At 35.3% G+C, this 18009-nt stretch overlaps 1 protein-coding gene and 1 long non-coding RNA gene across 2 annotated transcripts; both read left to right on the top strand.

The window, feature by feature from the left end:
- The first annotated feature begins 623 nt into the window (after positions 1 to 623).
- Positions 624 to 3935, top strand: LOC129269182 (uncharacterized). The gene is made up of 2 exons (XR_010298071.1): positions 624 to 710; positions 1727 to 3935. It is a non-coding gene; the product is annotated as an uncharacterized LOC129269182 (long non-coding RNA).
- An 11099-nt stretch (positions 3936 to 15034) lies between these two features.
- On the top strand, positions 15035 to 17656 carry LOC135159333 (uncharacterized). Its single transcript, XM_064115556.1, has 2 exons — positions 15035 to 15277; positions 16024 to 17656. The coding sequence occupies exons 1-2, from the start codon at positions 15061 to 15063 to the stop codon at positions 16866 to 16868; spliced, it is 1062 nt and encodes a 353-aa protein (XP_063971626.1). The 5' UTR covers positions 15035 to 15060; the 3' UTR covers positions 16869 to 17656.
- The last annotated feature ends 353 nt before the right edge of the window (positions 17657 to 18009 follow it).

Below are 18009 nucleotides of genomic sequence, written 5' to 3' on the forward strand. Positions count from 1 at the left end.
TCATTTGTGTGTTTATTATTTATTTATTCTTTTTTTTTTTTTTTTTTTTTTGGGGGGGGCATATTCCACTGATTTCATGGCCCAAAACTGTACAACTTCAACAGTTTTTCATCATATGTAGGGTCTTTGCCAAGAAATGATGTGTTAACTTGTGGGCTTTCTTAAGTAGTCATGAGTGTAAAATCTATCTGTATTTTGTGCAAGAAACAATTGCATTCCAGTTACTTTGGATTCATAATGGCCAATTAGAATGCTATTGGTAACAACAATTTAAGAGATAAGTGAAATGTGATCAAGATCCTTATAATACTGAGTTTCAATTTGTACGCAAATTTATGATTTATATATGGTGTACAGTTGATAAAGATCTTTTAATAAATTTGAAGTTATAGAGAGAGAAAAAAACATTTGCATTTGGAATGAACTGCTGGATACATCCCATTTCTATGTACTTCATCACTCCAGGCTTGTCTGTCTTCAATACCTTCTTTTGATTTCAAAAGTTGACATGATATCCCAATTCCATAAGGCTTAATTTATTTATCCCGATCCAGGAGGAGGAGGAGGTAACATGTCATCTTCATTCCAAGGTGGTCGAGGTGGAAGAGGGAGAGGAAGAGGCGGAGGAGGAGGAAGTGGTGGTGGTGGTGGTGGCGGAGGTGGGCAGAGCAAGAGAAGGAAACCGACATGCAGTTTGTGTCATGAAGAAGGTAATTCAGTGGTATATGTATGACAAATTGATTTTTTTTTTTTAAATTAATTGATTCATCATTCCATTCATTCTTTTTTCTTTCATTCATTTATCCACCCATTGTTCAATCTATCAATACAGCAATTTATCAATCTATCCATTCCTTCATCCAGTGATTAATTTGTTTATTTGTTTATTATTAAGCCCTTCATTCATACATCCAGTGATATATTCATTCATTCATACTGTGTATCCATCCACCCACCCATCCACTCATGCTTTTATTTCTTCTTTCATTCATTTGTTTGTTCTTTCCTCCATCCATTCATTTATTTATACATAAGATTAAACAAAACAAAAAACATTTAAGACGTTGATCCCGTTTCTAAGGTCCAACTAACTTAAATCAAGATCAAAACTAAGTGTGAGTCAAGGTTGCAAAGGACAAATCATGGCATACCACAAATAGCTGATATAAGGTTGTGTTTTGGGTTTTGTTTTGCTTTGTTTGTATGTTGCCACTTCTACTTTTCTTGAAATTCCACTCAGGTATACGTACATCATTTTTAGTAAGGGACCAAAAGCAGGATTACAGCTGTCTGGATCCTGTTCATCGTGAAAAGATTAACAGAGACTGCCCTAAAATTTACCTTGTTGTGGCATTCATTATATTCAGGCTCTCATTTGACAGATTTAATTTCTGTGTGAATAAGATTGGTAGCTTTGGTTGTTAAAGATGCGCCAAACTTTACTCGCTAACAAATGATATTGATCATCCTAAACTGCAAAACATGTGTCAAAATTTTGCCTTCAGTTAGAGAGAGGATAGTTTTATTTTTTTGTATATATTTTGATTTGCTTATTTATATTTTAGTCTTTAAAAAGAGAGCTCTTCGTGATTTTAGGGTTGAAAAAAAAAGCTTGTGTCATCCATTAGATAACTTGACAATATTGATATAATGAGACTTGGCTGTTAAAGGCGTGAAAAGTGTTGTGTTCTAAGTTTGATAATATGCTATGTATCATCTCTTCTAGGTCACACCAAACGATCATGTCCACAGAAATGAGTCTCCAGATACAGAATGAGGGACAACTCTGGAAAATAGAAAGCAGTCAGTACTATTACAGCCTTAAAGACAATACAGATTTTAATTCATCTTATTGTGTATAGTATCCATGTCAGTTCTGTTGACCATTTGAGATACTTTTTATGTACTATGCTTTGCAACTAATGACGAGTCTCGCAGCATGTGTAATTCTTGCTTTTTGTACATTGACTCCTCATTTCATGAAGTTTATAGCTGTGAGGTAAAATTAATGTAATAATGTAAAATTATTTGAATATTGATAGCACATCTAGAAATTTGAATAACAAATTATGAGATATATGCTGTGCTATATATCACCATAAATGAAATCAGGTTTTCATTATATATTATCTTAATTGTAAGGGTGAGAAGTCAATAGTTGGTACTTTAAGGACGCAATTATATTGATATAGTAAATCTTATATATTAATCTTGCTGTCAAGAAGAAAAACAAAGTTTTCCTAACAAGTTAATCCAAAACTGTCTTTATTAGGTCTCTAGTGATAATTGCCCATTTTTGCCCAAATTCTGTTTTGGCCAACTCTACCGGTAGCCAAAATTAGTAGATTCTACTCTTATGTTCTGTTAGTCTACATCATGAAGGAGTATAAGACGTTATTCATAAAGGGACTGGGCTATTTTGGAGGTATTGGGAATGGCAGGGAGGGGGGGGGACATTATACCCCTCCCCCTTCTGATCTAGACTACTGCCATTCACATTTATGAAATTGTTGGCTTTCAGTGTTCAACAATTTTAGCTGTTGATCAAATGAAACTCACTCCATGAGAGAATGGACATTTGCTTTTTAAAAATCTGGATATTTATCATGTAATATCAGGGTGGAAACCTTGACCATATAAAGAATAGAGTACTTGAAGGACGATGAAAATACCTCATTATTTACCCTATTTTGCAGTTAATGAAGGAATGGTGTTTTAGTCTTGTGCTAAATCAGATTTTCAGTCCTTTTAATTTGCATCAGCTGATATTTGAAAATTAGCTAATAATGATAATAATATCCCGCATTTATATAGTGCTTAACACATAGGAATGACGTCTCTAATCGCTTTACAGATATATTATTACCCTGGTCATCGGATCCTTGCAGCTAGGTATATAAAATTCTTGATGTTAAAAGGTATGTCAAAAAAATATGTTATCTTCTCTGGTTAGACAAAGAGGCATTATAAAAAATTATTATCAGATCATGGATATACAAACAATTCCCTGATTATACAAAAAATAAAACTAAACAAAGTCATGATTGGGTTATTTTCTAAATACAAAAATTGTAATGACTTTTACTACAATTGTCACATCTTGCTTAGATAATTGTAATTCCCTTCTCTTTGGTCTTTCCACAAAATTGACCTCAAAGCTCCAGCGCATCCAAAACACTGTGGCTCGTCTTTTTTTCCTGTGTCCCTCGTTCTTCCCACATTACTCCTGTGCTTCGTAAACTCCATTGGCTTCCTATTCTCGTATCACCTACAAATACTTCTTGCTTTCAAGTCATATCGTGGTATAGCTCCTTCATACCTTTCTGAACTCCTTCCTCGATATCAAACTGTTTGAGTTCTATGTTCTGCTTCTCAATCTCTTCTTTCTTGATCTCATACTTCTTTATACAAACAATACGGTCAACGTTCTTTCTCTTATGCAGCTTTTTGTTTCTTTGGAACAATCTCCCCCTACAAATTTGCAATGCTAACTGTGTTAATACATTTAAAGTTATGCTTAAAACTCATCTTTTTAAATCTTAAATTGATCATGTCATTTGTTTGTTGGCCAATTTGAAATGGTATTTCTTATTCATGATCTGGTGAGGACTAGTTGTAATTTGTAATATTAGTTTTGATACATTTTGTAGTGCAAATTATTTCTATTTCTCTTCATATTTCCTTTCTCTTAACCGCTTAGAGGCAGTTTGCGGTATGTAAAATGATTATTAGTATTATTATATAAACCATTTTGAGTATTTTAGTGCACTGTGATGGGTAACTGAAACATGTATTCTGTGTAAAGTTATTTCACTGTATTTGTATTTCAACATGTAAATCAAACTATCTTATAATTTGATATCTTGTGTATATGAAAGCACACATTTCATGTTTTGTACTGATGATTAAAGTGCAATTGATATTTCAATCATTAATATCAGCTAGTTATATTTTCATTTTGTTTAATGTCTTCAAGTCTCAAATACATTGGAAATTCTGTTTAAAAGGAAAGGTAACTTAAATGGGGGGGGGGGGGGTAAATAAACCAAGGCCCTGGCCCCCTTTTGTTCATGGGAATTTTAACATATAGCAATATTTTCATAGCTAATTTTGCCAACTCTTGATAAACAAAACAGAATACAATCCCTGGTCCAATATCACTCTTGAAACATTCTGATCTTATATGATGATATATTACTTCGATATCATTGTAATTCAGAAGACCTATTTATGCATATTTTGTACAATGTGCACCAGAAAAAAAAATCAAGAATTCTCAGGCATTTCCTCCAGCAACTGATTTATTGACAACGGATTAATGATATTTTATTTACAGTATGGAAATTTCAGTTTCAAAATGAATTTTCACAGAATGATTGGATTTGTTGGACATGTTGAACTTGTTTAAACTCGGTGATGGCTAGATGGCTGTAATTCAAGCAGTACATAAAAAAATATAGAGCATTGTGTTGTGCAGGGCTTCACTTAAGTGGCTACCCTGGGTAAATAAAACATTTATTATAGAGCCTTAAAAAATCTGTCTCAAAAGTTTAATAGTTTTATGTCACTTCCATTCTGAAAAAAATCACTCTTCTCACTGCATGTAGTTAGGGCAGAAAAAGCCTACTCATATCACTGGAAAAGTGGCAGAAAAAGTAATTATAGAGAGTTTTAGGAGCAGTGAACGAGAATGGCGTCGCAGTCGTCTGATCGTTCGAGTTAACGTCGTCTGCCCATGTTCACTACAGATGCGAATATTTTAAATTTCATTTGACTTGTACGTGTACGTACATCCACGTAAAACATGATAACCAGCGGGTCATGACACGCTGCCCGAGCCGGAAGATCTGGCGACCCGGTCGGGTGATGCAAAGGTGCAGCTTGTGCACACTTGCCCTTTTACTTGTTTTGATTCCTTCTTACGCGAGTTAGGATATAGTCCAGTCAATCTAGCCAGAATAGGGGGGTAACCCACCACTAATTGCAACACGAGATATTTCACTGAAATGCTTTCCAGGAAGGTCCCCTAAACAACATACTAAAAGTCCCAAGAAATCCAAGCAGTGGAAATTTATGAAATTTGCATATTATGCAAATTAGCCATGAAAATTTTGAAAAAGAAGGGAAATAATCCAAAGATTACAAATTAAATGTCCAAAACAATTTAATTTGAATGGAAATTCATTATAAATAACTGAATTCAATGTTTTTAATCAAAAGTGCAAAAATTTCTACCTCATTTGCATATAATGCAAATAAGCATCCTTATATGGAAAAAATGTCAAGATATTGTGATATTTCTCATATAGACTGCTTGAAAACATTTCATTAATGTTGACATTAATATGCTACTATAAAGCATGAGAATTCATCCCAATGCCTGAAAATTAATTTGCATATTATGCAAATTAGCCATTTAAAAAAATAAAAAATGAGGAAATTAATCCAAATGTCCACAGCAAGTAATTTTGAACAAAAGTTCATGATGAATAAATAAGTTCAATGTCTTTATTTAAAAAAGCTAGCCAATCTGCCTCATTTGCATATTATGCAAATAAGTATCCTTATATGGAAAATGTCAAGAAATTTTGATTTTTATCACATTGACTGCAGTGAAAACATATCAGTTTTTCAAATTAATATGCTGCTATCACTAAGCATTCAAATCTATCCTAATATGATTTATATTCAAGGAAAAATACTGGACATATGTTCGTCGCGTCCTAAGCCGCGTTGTTAGTCTGACAAGATGATCATGGGATCGGCAAGAACAAAGCACAGTATTTGAATTGGTGTGTAGTTTGTTAGAGTTGACAACCCTTTCTTATATGAATGGGAACGACTTATACATGTACTTTGTTGAAAATTCACCGTATAAACATGATAAAGGGAGGCCAGGAAAAGCAAACTTATGGTAAGATCTGATGAGTAGTCTCATTAAGAAGTGTAGCAGAGATTCCGTCTGGCCTAGTAGCTTCGTGCAGGGTGTTTTCTTTAACAATGTCTTCAGTAGTCTGGCTACACCTGTTTGACTAAACAATATGTTATCTGGCCATATCTGGGTCAGGACTTGTAGAGCAGCGTCATCATCATCATCATCATCATCATGATCAGTGGTGAATACTAAGACTAAAAATCTTTGCCTTCCTTTAATAATGCTATTCCAATGTAGTCATAGCTATTGATATTAAGGGCTCCCAACATGCTAATTGTCAATCCGGTCAGCAAATTATGTATTATAGGCTTGTCTACAAACCCTCTTATGGTCCTCTTTAATGCATTGTAGCAATTCTGAGCTTTACCTTACTGATGCTTTTGGAGCTCTAAAATGTGCAAGCCTTCCTAGCCTTTCTCTAAAACTCTTGACATCTTACGACACAACTTATGTCCATTGTCCATTGAGGCAACTTGTGTCGGAAGAAGACATGGTTAACGGTGTGTTCTTGTTAAAGTCCTCTTGATTGGCATTCAGTCTCCTATGCTCGACTTGTCGGATTTCAGTACAGAGAGTTGTATGATTGTCCAAAGTACATCTGCATGACACTATTAAAGTCAGCATTCTTCCAGAAGAATATCCTTAGTCGTACCATAATTACGAAAATGTTTATTCCATTGGATAACCTCACAGTATACCCATGAGTAACACATTGTGGCAAATAAATCCTGGAAGTGGTACACACTGTCTAATCAATGTTGGATGGTATTTGATGGTGATGTTAAGGGTGTTCCATTATGTTGTGTCCTCTAGTTGGAAAGGCAATAATCTGGCTTAGTCCTCCATCTGGTATGTTCATTGTCTCACTGAGGAATTTCTGTTTACCATAATAATCAATACATTAATATCATAATTTGCATACGACTTACTTAGAAACTATAGCTTTAATATTTGGAAATGGTTGCCACAGGAGATTTATCAAAGAGGAGAGAACAGAAAATGGATGCTTCATCATGAAGCAGCAACTGGATTCAGCAAGAACGTCTCATCACGATTCCTGTATCTGAGAAAGATGCCTATAATGCACTTTAAGCCTTCATCATGAATTTATGAATGGCTTTCATGTCGCTCGTATATGCAAATGCCCATTGTTACTTTTATTAAACATGCCCAGAGATCTTGTGATCCAAGCAAGTACTCATATTCACCACCAAGATAAGTGATGATGATGATGATGATGGGTTCTTGTAAAGCACCGGTATCCGCCTCAGCTGGGCGCTCATGGCGCTTGCTCAAAAATAGGAAATATCTCACAAATGTCAATGTCTTCAAACAGTGCTTAGGATCATCATTCAGTTCAAGTACTGTTCTAGTAATGCTACAATTGGGTTATTCTTGGGATAATGTTGGAGTGGGGAACAGAAAGGTCTTCAGGTAAGACTCAAAAGTTGATTGGGTCTCTGCTCTCCTGATAAATTGGGAAGGCTATTCCACAGCTTTGGTCCAGAGATATAGAAGGCTCTGTCACCCCAGGTTGTGTGGTTGAGAGATTCCCTCAGCAATGCTTGATCTGCTGATCTGAGACTGCGTGTTGGTCTATGCTGAGATAAGAGCTCTGATATGTAGGGTGGAGATTTATCGTTAAGCGCTTTAAATACAAGGACCCCAATTTTATAAGCTAAGTGGTGTGCTACAAGGACCAAATATTCGAAGCTTTTATTTGCACGGATGTGACATCTTGTGCTGATCACTTGGCAATCCAGGAGCTTGCTAGCGTGGACTATACTCGCAAGAAACGCAAAGTCTCTACAAAGTCAAGAAGAGAGCAAGACTTGGATGGAAATAATGAAGCATTCAAGCAGTGGGATCCATGTCGGATGTTTATTTGCATAATAATTTTATGTAAAATTACACTTAAGATATTAAGCTGATTATTAATGTTTTTGCCATTCTTAGTAATCACATCATATTGATCTAGACTGAAATGTTTTCATAACTGTTTTTGTGAGAAAAATCAAAATTTCTGGATTTTTTTTTTCCATATAAAAATGCTCGTATATATGCAAATGAGGTAGATTTATTTACGATTTCTTATTTAAAAAATAACAAAATTTGTAAAACTTATCATGGGCTTCAGTTCAATTCGTATTGTTTTCTGCACTTGATTTCCAATATTTGGATTATTTTCCTTATTTGTAATTTATTATGGCTAATTTGCATAAAATGGAAATTTTGTGATTTTCCTATATATGCTTGTATATTTTAAGGATTTTAAGGACTTTTAATATGGTGTTTAGGAAACCTCCCTGTAAGGTATTGCAATATTCCAATTTCAATAGATAATCTACTTGCAATCTTTGAGGGATGTATCACCAGTGTGTTTTCTTGAATATTTATAACATGTTAGATACTTTTATTTGTATAATATGCAAATTACACTACAGACACTAAGCTGAATACAAATGTATTCAACGTCCTTAGTGATAGCAGCATGTAAATTTCAATATTAATGAAATTTTCAAGCAGTTAATGAGAGAAAAATCACAATACCTTGACATCTTTCCATATAAGGATGCTAATTTGCATATTATGCAAATGAGGTAGATTTTTTTGCACTTTTGACAAAAAACATGGAATACAGTTATTTATCATGAATTTTCGTTCAAATTAAATTGTTTTGGACACTCAATTTGTAATCTTTGGGCTATTTTGCTTATTTTTCTAACTTTTTATGGCTAATTTGCATAATATGCACATTTCATAAATTTCCACTGCTTGGATTTCTTGGGACTTTTAGTATGTTGTTTAGGTGACCTTCCTTGAAAGAATTGCAGTGGAATATCTCGTGTTGCAATTAGTGGCGGGTCAAACTCTATATTGACTGGACTAATATATATCGATATATATTTTGGAGATGAGAAAGCAATTTCAGAAATGATAGACATAATGGCTCGTACAACTTACATTAATTGTGTGAAAAGTCACTGAAAACTCTGTTTTAAAAGGGAAATGTCGATGTTCATGCTGAGCTTGAGCGGTTAAAATGACGTCATTCACGTGCACGTCGACTATGATTTAGGAGAACTGCAGAATGGATGTGGCGAGGTTCTCAATCCTGATAGTCGACGTGTGTGAGGACCTGAGGCATACGGTAGGCCAAAAATAACGTCATCTCGTACCAGTTGTCTATGTCGACTTACATTTCTAAAAGTTATTATAATAAAACATTTAAGGCACTAAATACAATGAAATGTTTGAAGGGCTCAATTTTCTGATTATTGATAGTTACCAGTATTTAAAAAACAATTTACCAAAATTTCAAATTCAAAAGAAACAAGAACAATATGGAACAAACATGTGCATCTCCATGTAGACTTATCCCACAACTGATATCCAGAGTAGAGATATCTAAACACAAAAAGCTGGATTCATAGCAAGGTCTGAAATTGCTCAAGTAAGTATCAAACAGATGTTTATTTCCCAAATAAATGGTAGGATGGATATAAAGTATAAATGGTTGGATGGATATAAAGTATGAATGAACGAATGATATATTAATGGATGTATAAGATAAGGGGTTAATAATAAACCAACAAATTAATCACTGGATGAATGAATTGATACATAACTGTATGATAACCGCTAAACAACTTGGGATCAAGTCTGAGGTTTGGAAGAAATGTTTTGTCTCTCAATCTGTGATTGACCTTCGTAAAACTTTGCTCACTGCAGTTAAAAAGGAATGTTTACTGCTATTACATACTTTTGTATACTTCTACTCAATGAATATGAAATTGGTGAAGATAATAGCTATGTCAACCCTAACCCTAGAACCTTAACCTTATAACCTTAACCATATAACCCTAACCCTAAATTTAGCTAAAGGCATGCCTTATATAACTCAGCTCACTGCAGTTAAAAAGGAATGTTTCCTGCTATTAATAGGAGTGGGCTATAAATGGGTGATTTTGGTTTTACTGTGGGAACAGTTTTTTTGTGTTCCTTTTACCTTATCTCAACATGAAATGACAATATTTTTGTCTCGGGTCCAAGAAAAAAGTGTGCCGGGCCAAAATCCAAAATGGCCGCCAAAACCCCCCAAAATCACAGTTTTGGCCACAACTTTTTTATTTGGTGGTCAATTTCTCTGGTTTTTGTGTCTATTCATATGTTTTGGGGGGCAGGCAATTTGTTTTTCCTATAATTAGTACTTTTAAACCATTATTTGTAGAGTTAAAAGGTAATTATACCTAAATTTTCCCATTTTTGTAGCCTTTTTCAGCCAAAAAGTAGGTTTTATCATCCTGGGGCTCTGGGATATTACCCAGGTAACAATACAGCGTTGGACCAACGTTGGATCAACGTTGGGAAATTTTTTCCCAACGTTGCCTCAACGTTGGCAGGCAAACGTTGCATCATCGATAGAAGTGCACGCGCATACATCGTCAGACCAACAACATTTCCAACGTCAGTTCAACGTTGTCCAGCAACAATGTTCCAACGTTGTCTGGCAACGTTGATCCAATGTTGGCTAAATAGTCAAATACAACATTGCTACAACGTTGGTAAGCAACGTTGCATCATCGATAGAAGTGCACGTCCATACATCGTCAGACCAACAACATTTCCAACTTTAGTTCAACGTTGTCTACCATCAATGCTCCAACGTTGGTATAATGTCGGCTGAGTCATCAATAACAGCGTTGCTGCAACGTTGATGGGCAACGTTGAAGCAGCGATGGACGTGCACGTGCATACATCGTCAGTCCAACTATGTTTACAACGTTGGTTCAACGCTGTCCAGCAACAATGCTCCAACGTTGTCTGGCAACATTGCTCCAACATTGTTACAACGTTGTCACAACGTTGCTCCAACATTGCTCCAACGTATGGCAGTAATTAACAAAACATTAATTGGTTTCAAGGTGAAGTCCACCATTACAACTCTTCACTCTAATCTTTATCATCATGTCTTATCCTATCCTAAAATCCTACATCCTAATCCTATATCCTATTCCTATCATCCTACACCTATCCACTGTATCCTGTCATTGACTCCTATATATAGAGCAACTTTGCTATACTTGGCAGAATACAGTTAATATCATTTTCCACACTTAACCTTGAAAATTTCACTTAGAATAATATGTTTTGATTATAAATGATATGGTAATGGAGCCACATACTTTTCTGAAACTTTTCATGGTGGAAATATTGAATAAACATAAATACTTTAATTATTATAGCAATATTACCTAACATTTTTGTCATTTACTGATGTAATGAATATTCATGAGTGCATAATCATTATGTCCAGATGGGGCAGGTATGGCAGCGTTGGTCCAATGTTGGTCCAACGTTAGGTGACGTTGATCCAACGTTGGTCTAATGTTGGTCCAATGTTGGCGTACACGTTGATTCAATGTTTGTCTAATATCGGTTCAACGTTGTTGTAACGTTGATTCTTTGTTGGTCTAATTTTAAACAAATCCAACGATGCGCCATCTCCATCAAACAGTTTTCAACACTGTGCCATCATCATCTGTAACCTGTTCATGATTCTGTCAAAAAACATTACAACTATTATTATACAGCTATTCATTTCTTTTCATTCTTTCTTTTACAAGTCTCTTCACATAATTAAGAGGAATCAAGAGAATTACGTGTGATATTTATTGAGGCCTTTGTAGCATTCAAACTTTTTTGACATCCTCTTTTTCTCAAACAAGACTAATACCAAAAAACATATGCATATGTAATAAGAATTGAGATGTATTACATTTTCTTGCGAGTTGCAATCTATGTTTCTGTCTACAACTGTTTAATGACTTGGTAATATCTCTCAGGAGGTCGCGTAACTTGGCCTCACTCAGAGTAACGTAGCTACTGCCTACTGTAACTAAAGAGCGCCTCTTTTTGATTAAGATAGAAGTCAACTGATATCTGAATATGCATGGCCATGGCCTAGTCTCGCTCATGCCATAACTCTTAAATGATATTTCAGCGTCAAGTGTAAGCATGCTATACGTAGCAACTAAGGTTTGACTGCAGTTGGAAAACACTCGGTCCAGGCAGGACCGACCAGGTCAATTGATCAAGGCAGCGTACAATAAATAAGGCAGGAATGCCAGGTAGCAAGTCATTGGGTTATTTCAAGTACGGTGTACAGTGTTGAGAGCGCGAAAGGGCTGCTGAACTGAGCTCCAACATCAAGCGTAATATTATTTTTCATTGAAATGTATTAAAACTCTAATGATTTGCTCACATCTTAAATGTAAAAGATAATTTTATGGAGATGGTTCGTCGTGTTCGCCCCCTGTTCGTGAGCTACAGTTCATCAACACCAACACTGAACTTTAAATCACGATTCTCCCAATCGATCCCTGGGAGTCGGTGTCGCTGAATGGGGAAATCGCACGTAGATCATCAACACCATGCAGCCGCAGTGCAGTGTTGGGTTCAGCAGATGACAATCAACACCAGCCTTCAACACAAACTGCCGGAAATACGCAATATTTTCCGAGGTCAATCTCAACACCAGCCTGATTCAAGTACGGTGTTGTCACAACACCAACACCAGATTTCAACACTGAACTTGAAATTATTGAAATCACCCAATGACTGTTGCCTTGCCCTTGGTATCGCATACTCGTTTCCACTCACACGTATTGCGCACAGTGGAAATGCCCCATTGACTGTGTACAACAGATAGGTGGGGAGTAGGGAGCCAGCTGACTGGCTGCTGATTGGCTACTCAGAAATCCCCTTCCTGCTTCACTGCATTTGACCGTTACTCACTGGGTGCGATCAGGTGACTTTTCTGCTGAGGAAAAAGTCACATGATCTGTTAGCCAAACCAAAAGGATGGGGAGCTTAACCTTTGATCCCTACAGCAGCTGCATGCTGGCGAGAGACATTAGTGCAGTGAGCCATAAACACAGGCATAGCGATATAACACACAGTGCAAAACCCAGACATGCGCTGCAATACACACACACTCCACATGCACTGTGCACACATTCATACTGTGTGGTATGCCATGTACAGTGCTTTTGCATACTGCATATATAAAGCTATAGATACCTGGGTTTCAGTATTGGATGAATGCATGCTCCATGTATGCCTATAATATGTATGCATGATGACTTGTAGTCATAGGTACTAAGCAGGCACAGGCAAGGGAAAATTGTATATTGAAAACATATGTCAAAACAATTAATGACTACCCTAATTAAAGATTGTCAAACCCCTGTCTTAAAAAAAACAATTTGATATACACTGTTTATGTTACACTTTAAAAATATAGGGCCTAGATCTATAATATATATATCTACTGCATTAAAGAAATGATCTTGAGAATCTTTGAAGTTATTTACTACTAAATACTACATCCGTACATATAATGTATTGTATGTATTTTATTAAATCCCATGTTCTTAATTTGGGTGCATACATGCATATTCCTTGAAAATATCAGGGCAATAATGATAACTACTAGATGATAGATCTATATTTAACTTTATCGATTATCATTTCTCCAATCATCCAATGCAATACAAATACAATGTTCTTCTTGTATTGTCTGACTTTTGCATTGGTAACATGCATTTTCCACCTATCATGATAAACTGTTTGGAGGATATTGTAAGGCTGAATAAAATATTTTGAATATAGAAACCAATTTTTCGTTAAATATTTTGAAATGACTTTTTCAAATACAGTTCAACTTTCCCCTTAATTCCTTCATATTTTCACTTTATTTTGGTTTTAGTTCTGTGTTTTCTGTCTCTCTCTCAAATCTAATTCCTCTAGTTATATGTTGACAATGCTCATGTGTCTAATTAAATTTCGACTATTACAAGTTTTGTTTCTGAAACTTGCTTTCTTTCTGGTACCCACTCTTTTTTTTTGCAGTATTGTAGGCCAAACTCTGTTAATATTCCCTTTTCATAACTTCCGAATGTTCAAACATCTTATTTGTCATTTGTCTTGCTATTTTACTAGAGCAATAATATCTGCTCAGGCTCATCTGTTAACTTTCCATTATCTAAATTTCATCATTCACATTGCATGTACTGTTTGTTAACACAAGAATGGAGTCTGAACATCACAGACTACTCTGAGGATTACCATGCATGGCTGTAGATAACAGTTAACCACCTCTCAATCCATCCCATAATTTTATGCAATCTGATAAAACAAATAAACCATGATGTGGTGAAAGTTCCAAACAGGTCAGAACACAAAATTTTTTGCACATTAGTGTTCTGGACTGGTCAGTGCAGGTTCGACAGAGTGTTAATGAGTACCGGTATATATCGTATCATGGCAATGGCTAATGTCAATTATTTGGAATTTGATTACATTCCCTTAAAGGCATCAGTAGATAATAAGAGAAAGGTAACTAGAAAGAGAAATAATCTTCAAGTAAAAATGGGAGAGAAATATCCTCCAGAAGGTCATTGCTCGGTTTTAAGATGCAGTGCAGCATCAGCTGAAGGTCACAATGAATACAGGATTCTTGAACTTGGGGGGGCAAGAAGAAAAGAAGAAGCAACATGGACGGAGGGATCCACTCTAACTGAAATTCTAATATCATCTGACGAAGAGGACATTTCTATATCATCAGTGACATCCTGCAAAACAAGTGGTAATATATTTTCTTTCTTTTTTGGAATTTGTGTCATCATATTGTACTACAGTAAGTGGCTGCAAAATTTGACAAGCTAGCTTACTACTTTGTCTTTGAAATCAATAAATGAAACAGGGCCTACATACAAATTTATGCACAAATTACCTGATATGTTCTTCATGAATCATGGCAAATTGGCAATCAGTAATCATTTATTTCTAGTTGCTTGCTGACAAGTTTAATAGCATACTGTTGTTTTTTAAATAATTTAATGAAATACTTAATGTACAACTTAATTTGTGTACCAAAATTACGTACAGTACAGATGGAAATCAATGCTTATTTGTTTTGATTGCTTGCTGATTACAAAACTTCATTTTACAAAACATGTGCGACCTGTTGGGCAGTTTCTTGTTTTGTGTATGAATCATGCATACATATATATGAATCTTTAATTACAGGGGGAACAATTCGTCCACTTCATGGAGCAACTATGGTAGATCTAGACTCTAAACTACTGGTATGGGGTGGTTTGGATCTTAAATGCTATGAGTGCAGAGATGATATGCTTGTCATCGAAGAATTGCCTCGACAGAGAAGAAGTGGTGCTCTGCCTCACTTCGATGTGACTTGGGTTCAGACTGCAGATGCACAAACAACATCTCGGATGGGTTTAGAGTGTAAAAATCAGACGGGAGCTATACCATCTGGTAAGTGTTATATTTTAATGAGATTGAATTTTAGTTGATATGTCTCTCTTATTAAGTTGAATATCTTTTACCGACAAAAACATTTAAAAAAAGTTACACTAGGTAAATAATATCCCGAGTAAAAAGTGTAACTAGTATGAAATTTGATTTTACTTGTGTAATTATAGAGACTGATTTTCCGTTTAAAAAAATGGTCTTTTCCATTTCTGAAAATCTGTAATTCCATTTCAACTTGATCTGAAAATAGAAATTCTGTTTTGTCACTGAAAACGTACATAATAAATACTTGAATTCCATTTTGCAAATGTGAATTCTTACATGAAAAGTGAAAGAACCAAATGGAATTTCCGGGGGGGGGGGGCTGGTAAAACAGAAAATCACTGTCCCTACAATTATATAATTTGTGCAACTTCTGCTGGTTAGAGAGCATACATATAATAAATGTCTATTCAAATTTATTTTACTGTTCTGTTGTCTCTCCCCCTCTCTCTCTGCTCATATCACTGAACTTTTTCTCTGTACTACTCCATTTATAAGATATGACAATTTTTGTTATTAGAAGCTGGAATAGAATTCCTGTAACTAATTGTACTAGAAGATTTTTATTCACTATTTATTATTTACAACAAACACCACTGTTACCTGATATAAAGCATTCTTATAACCAAGACGTTGAATATTACATAAAACACAAAATATATAGGTTTTAAAGTAAATGTATCTTTATTTGTATTTCCTCTTTCCAGGCAGAGGTGGACATTCCATGACTAAAATACCAGGATCAAACAAAGTGTTTCTTTTTGGTGGCTACTCAATCAACAGAAACAATAGTATTGCCCGATGGCAAAAATCTTGCAATGATGGCAGACTGTACATTCTAGATACAGACTCATATGAATGGAAAAATGTGAAAGTACCCTTGATCCAGGCCCGTGCATTCCACAGTACAAACATATTGGAAATAGATGACAAATTTGTGATGCCAATAATTGGCGGAGTAATATTCATTGAAGGAGCACCTACATATCGAGAATCACTCAATGAAATAACAATTGTGAGCATGAACAAACAACTTAAACAATTCTCCTTGTCAGAGATCTCTCTTTTGCCTGGGTCACCTGAAACATCTAGTACATACCTATCCTCCCATGCATCTGTGGTACATAATGGAAGTGTAATAGTAGTTGGCGGGGTTCAAGATTTGGAGAGAGAAATCAAGAAGGGCATAGCACCCAAGGCTAGTGCTAGGGCATTCTTTTTTAACTTCAAATTGAACACCTACCAACTTCTTCCCAAAACTTTTCATGCTGAATCTATATTTTCTACGTATGGACTAACAGTTCATAATTTGGTTGGCGATGACACCATACTTGTCTTAGGTGGGTCATCTCGACAAATCTCACTGCTTTCTGACCGTAGCTATGAACCTCAAGAGTGTGACTATGTACCATGCACAATTGCAGATTCACCACATTCAGGTGACCCAACATGGATTCAATGTGACAGATGTCATAAGTGGTTGCACACAACTTGCATTAAGCTGAAACAAATTCCAGAAGGGAAGTACTTTTGTACCAACTGTAAGCGATAAAGCTTTGGAGTTGATGTGTTCCCTTTATGTACATGTTCCAATTGTACACTTACAATAAGAATGAATATTGATGATTAAGAGGATCTAAATGATTGCAAACCTAAATAATCATGAACATGTAATCATGAAGTAAACATTCTTTGTACATTGCCATTTATCTGAAAGGCACTTTGAAATAAAATGTTTGAGACGTATAAATAAATAACATTTGCTCATTATAAGCTGCATCAACTGAGTTAAACAATATTGAGACAGGAGAAATTTATTCATATTTGTTGTATGGAAAAATAAACACATGGTCCACCTTGGTGTAGGTAATCAATTTTACAGTGGATTTTTATATACAAAGCTATGTACATGCAGTGGGTAGTTGCATACGGTAAGTAATACTACATATAATACGTATATAAATCCAATCTCAATGGATCAAAAAATCATGACTTTTCCTGTTCAAAATGGCATATATTGTTACAACAGTAGAATATAATGATTATCCAGAGCTAATTGCCTTAATGTTCCTGCTCTTTGATCCAATATCGGCCTCCTAACATGTATGTCTAAGTTAAAAATGAAATTTTGAATACCAGGGTAGTTTCACAAAGATCTGCTGGCACCGATAATTTATGCTGAATCAATTATCCGACTAAAAGTAAAAAAAACAAATGCTTCTGAGTACTGTGGCCCGTTGCAAAAAGACTTGCACTTTTATCTTGTAGTGGACAGTTAACGACTTAAATCCCAAAATTTACAAAATTTCTTCTCGGGGGGGGGGGGGGGGGGGGGGGCTATTCAATCAATGGCCAAGGGAGTCAAATATGAGGTGTAAAACTTGCACAGCCTACAATGTACACATAAATTGCACAGGCAATGATGGACTACCTTTTATTCAGTGTTTGAAATGTTGTGAGTTGTAGTATTAATCAGTACCAAAGCAGATAAGCCACTGAAATAGTATTCATATATTTTAATCGTGTGAATCTCACATCAAACACATGCACAACTTCAAACCTGTAAGCACTTTTTGAATATTCATATTATTAACATAAATGAAGTAAATTCTGACATAGTATCAAGTTAATCATTGTCGAATGTTAAAAAATGACATAAAATTAGTAAATGTAAGCTGATAAGTATCCACATG

This window comes from Lytechinus pictus, unplaced genomic scaffold, assembly GCF_037042905.1.
Source record: "Lytechinus pictus isolate F3 Inbred unplaced genomic scaffold, Lp3.0 scaffold_233, whole genome shotgun sequence".
Lineage (NCBI taxonomy): Eukaryota > Metazoa > Echinodermata > Echinoidea > Temnopleuroida > Toxopneustidae > Lytechinus > Lytechinus pictus.

What these genes read in the sequence shown, in the direction of transcription:
- LOC135159333 (XM_064115556.1), top strand. Translation starts at nt 15,061, where the DNA reads ATGGTAGATCTAGACTCTAAACTACTGGTATGGGGTGGTTTGGATCTT. An exon ending in GACGGGAGCTATACCATCTG is followed by an intron (nt 15,278 to 16,023) that starts GTAAGTGTTATA and finishes TCCTCTTTCCAG; the next exon opens with GCAGAGGTGGACATTCCATG.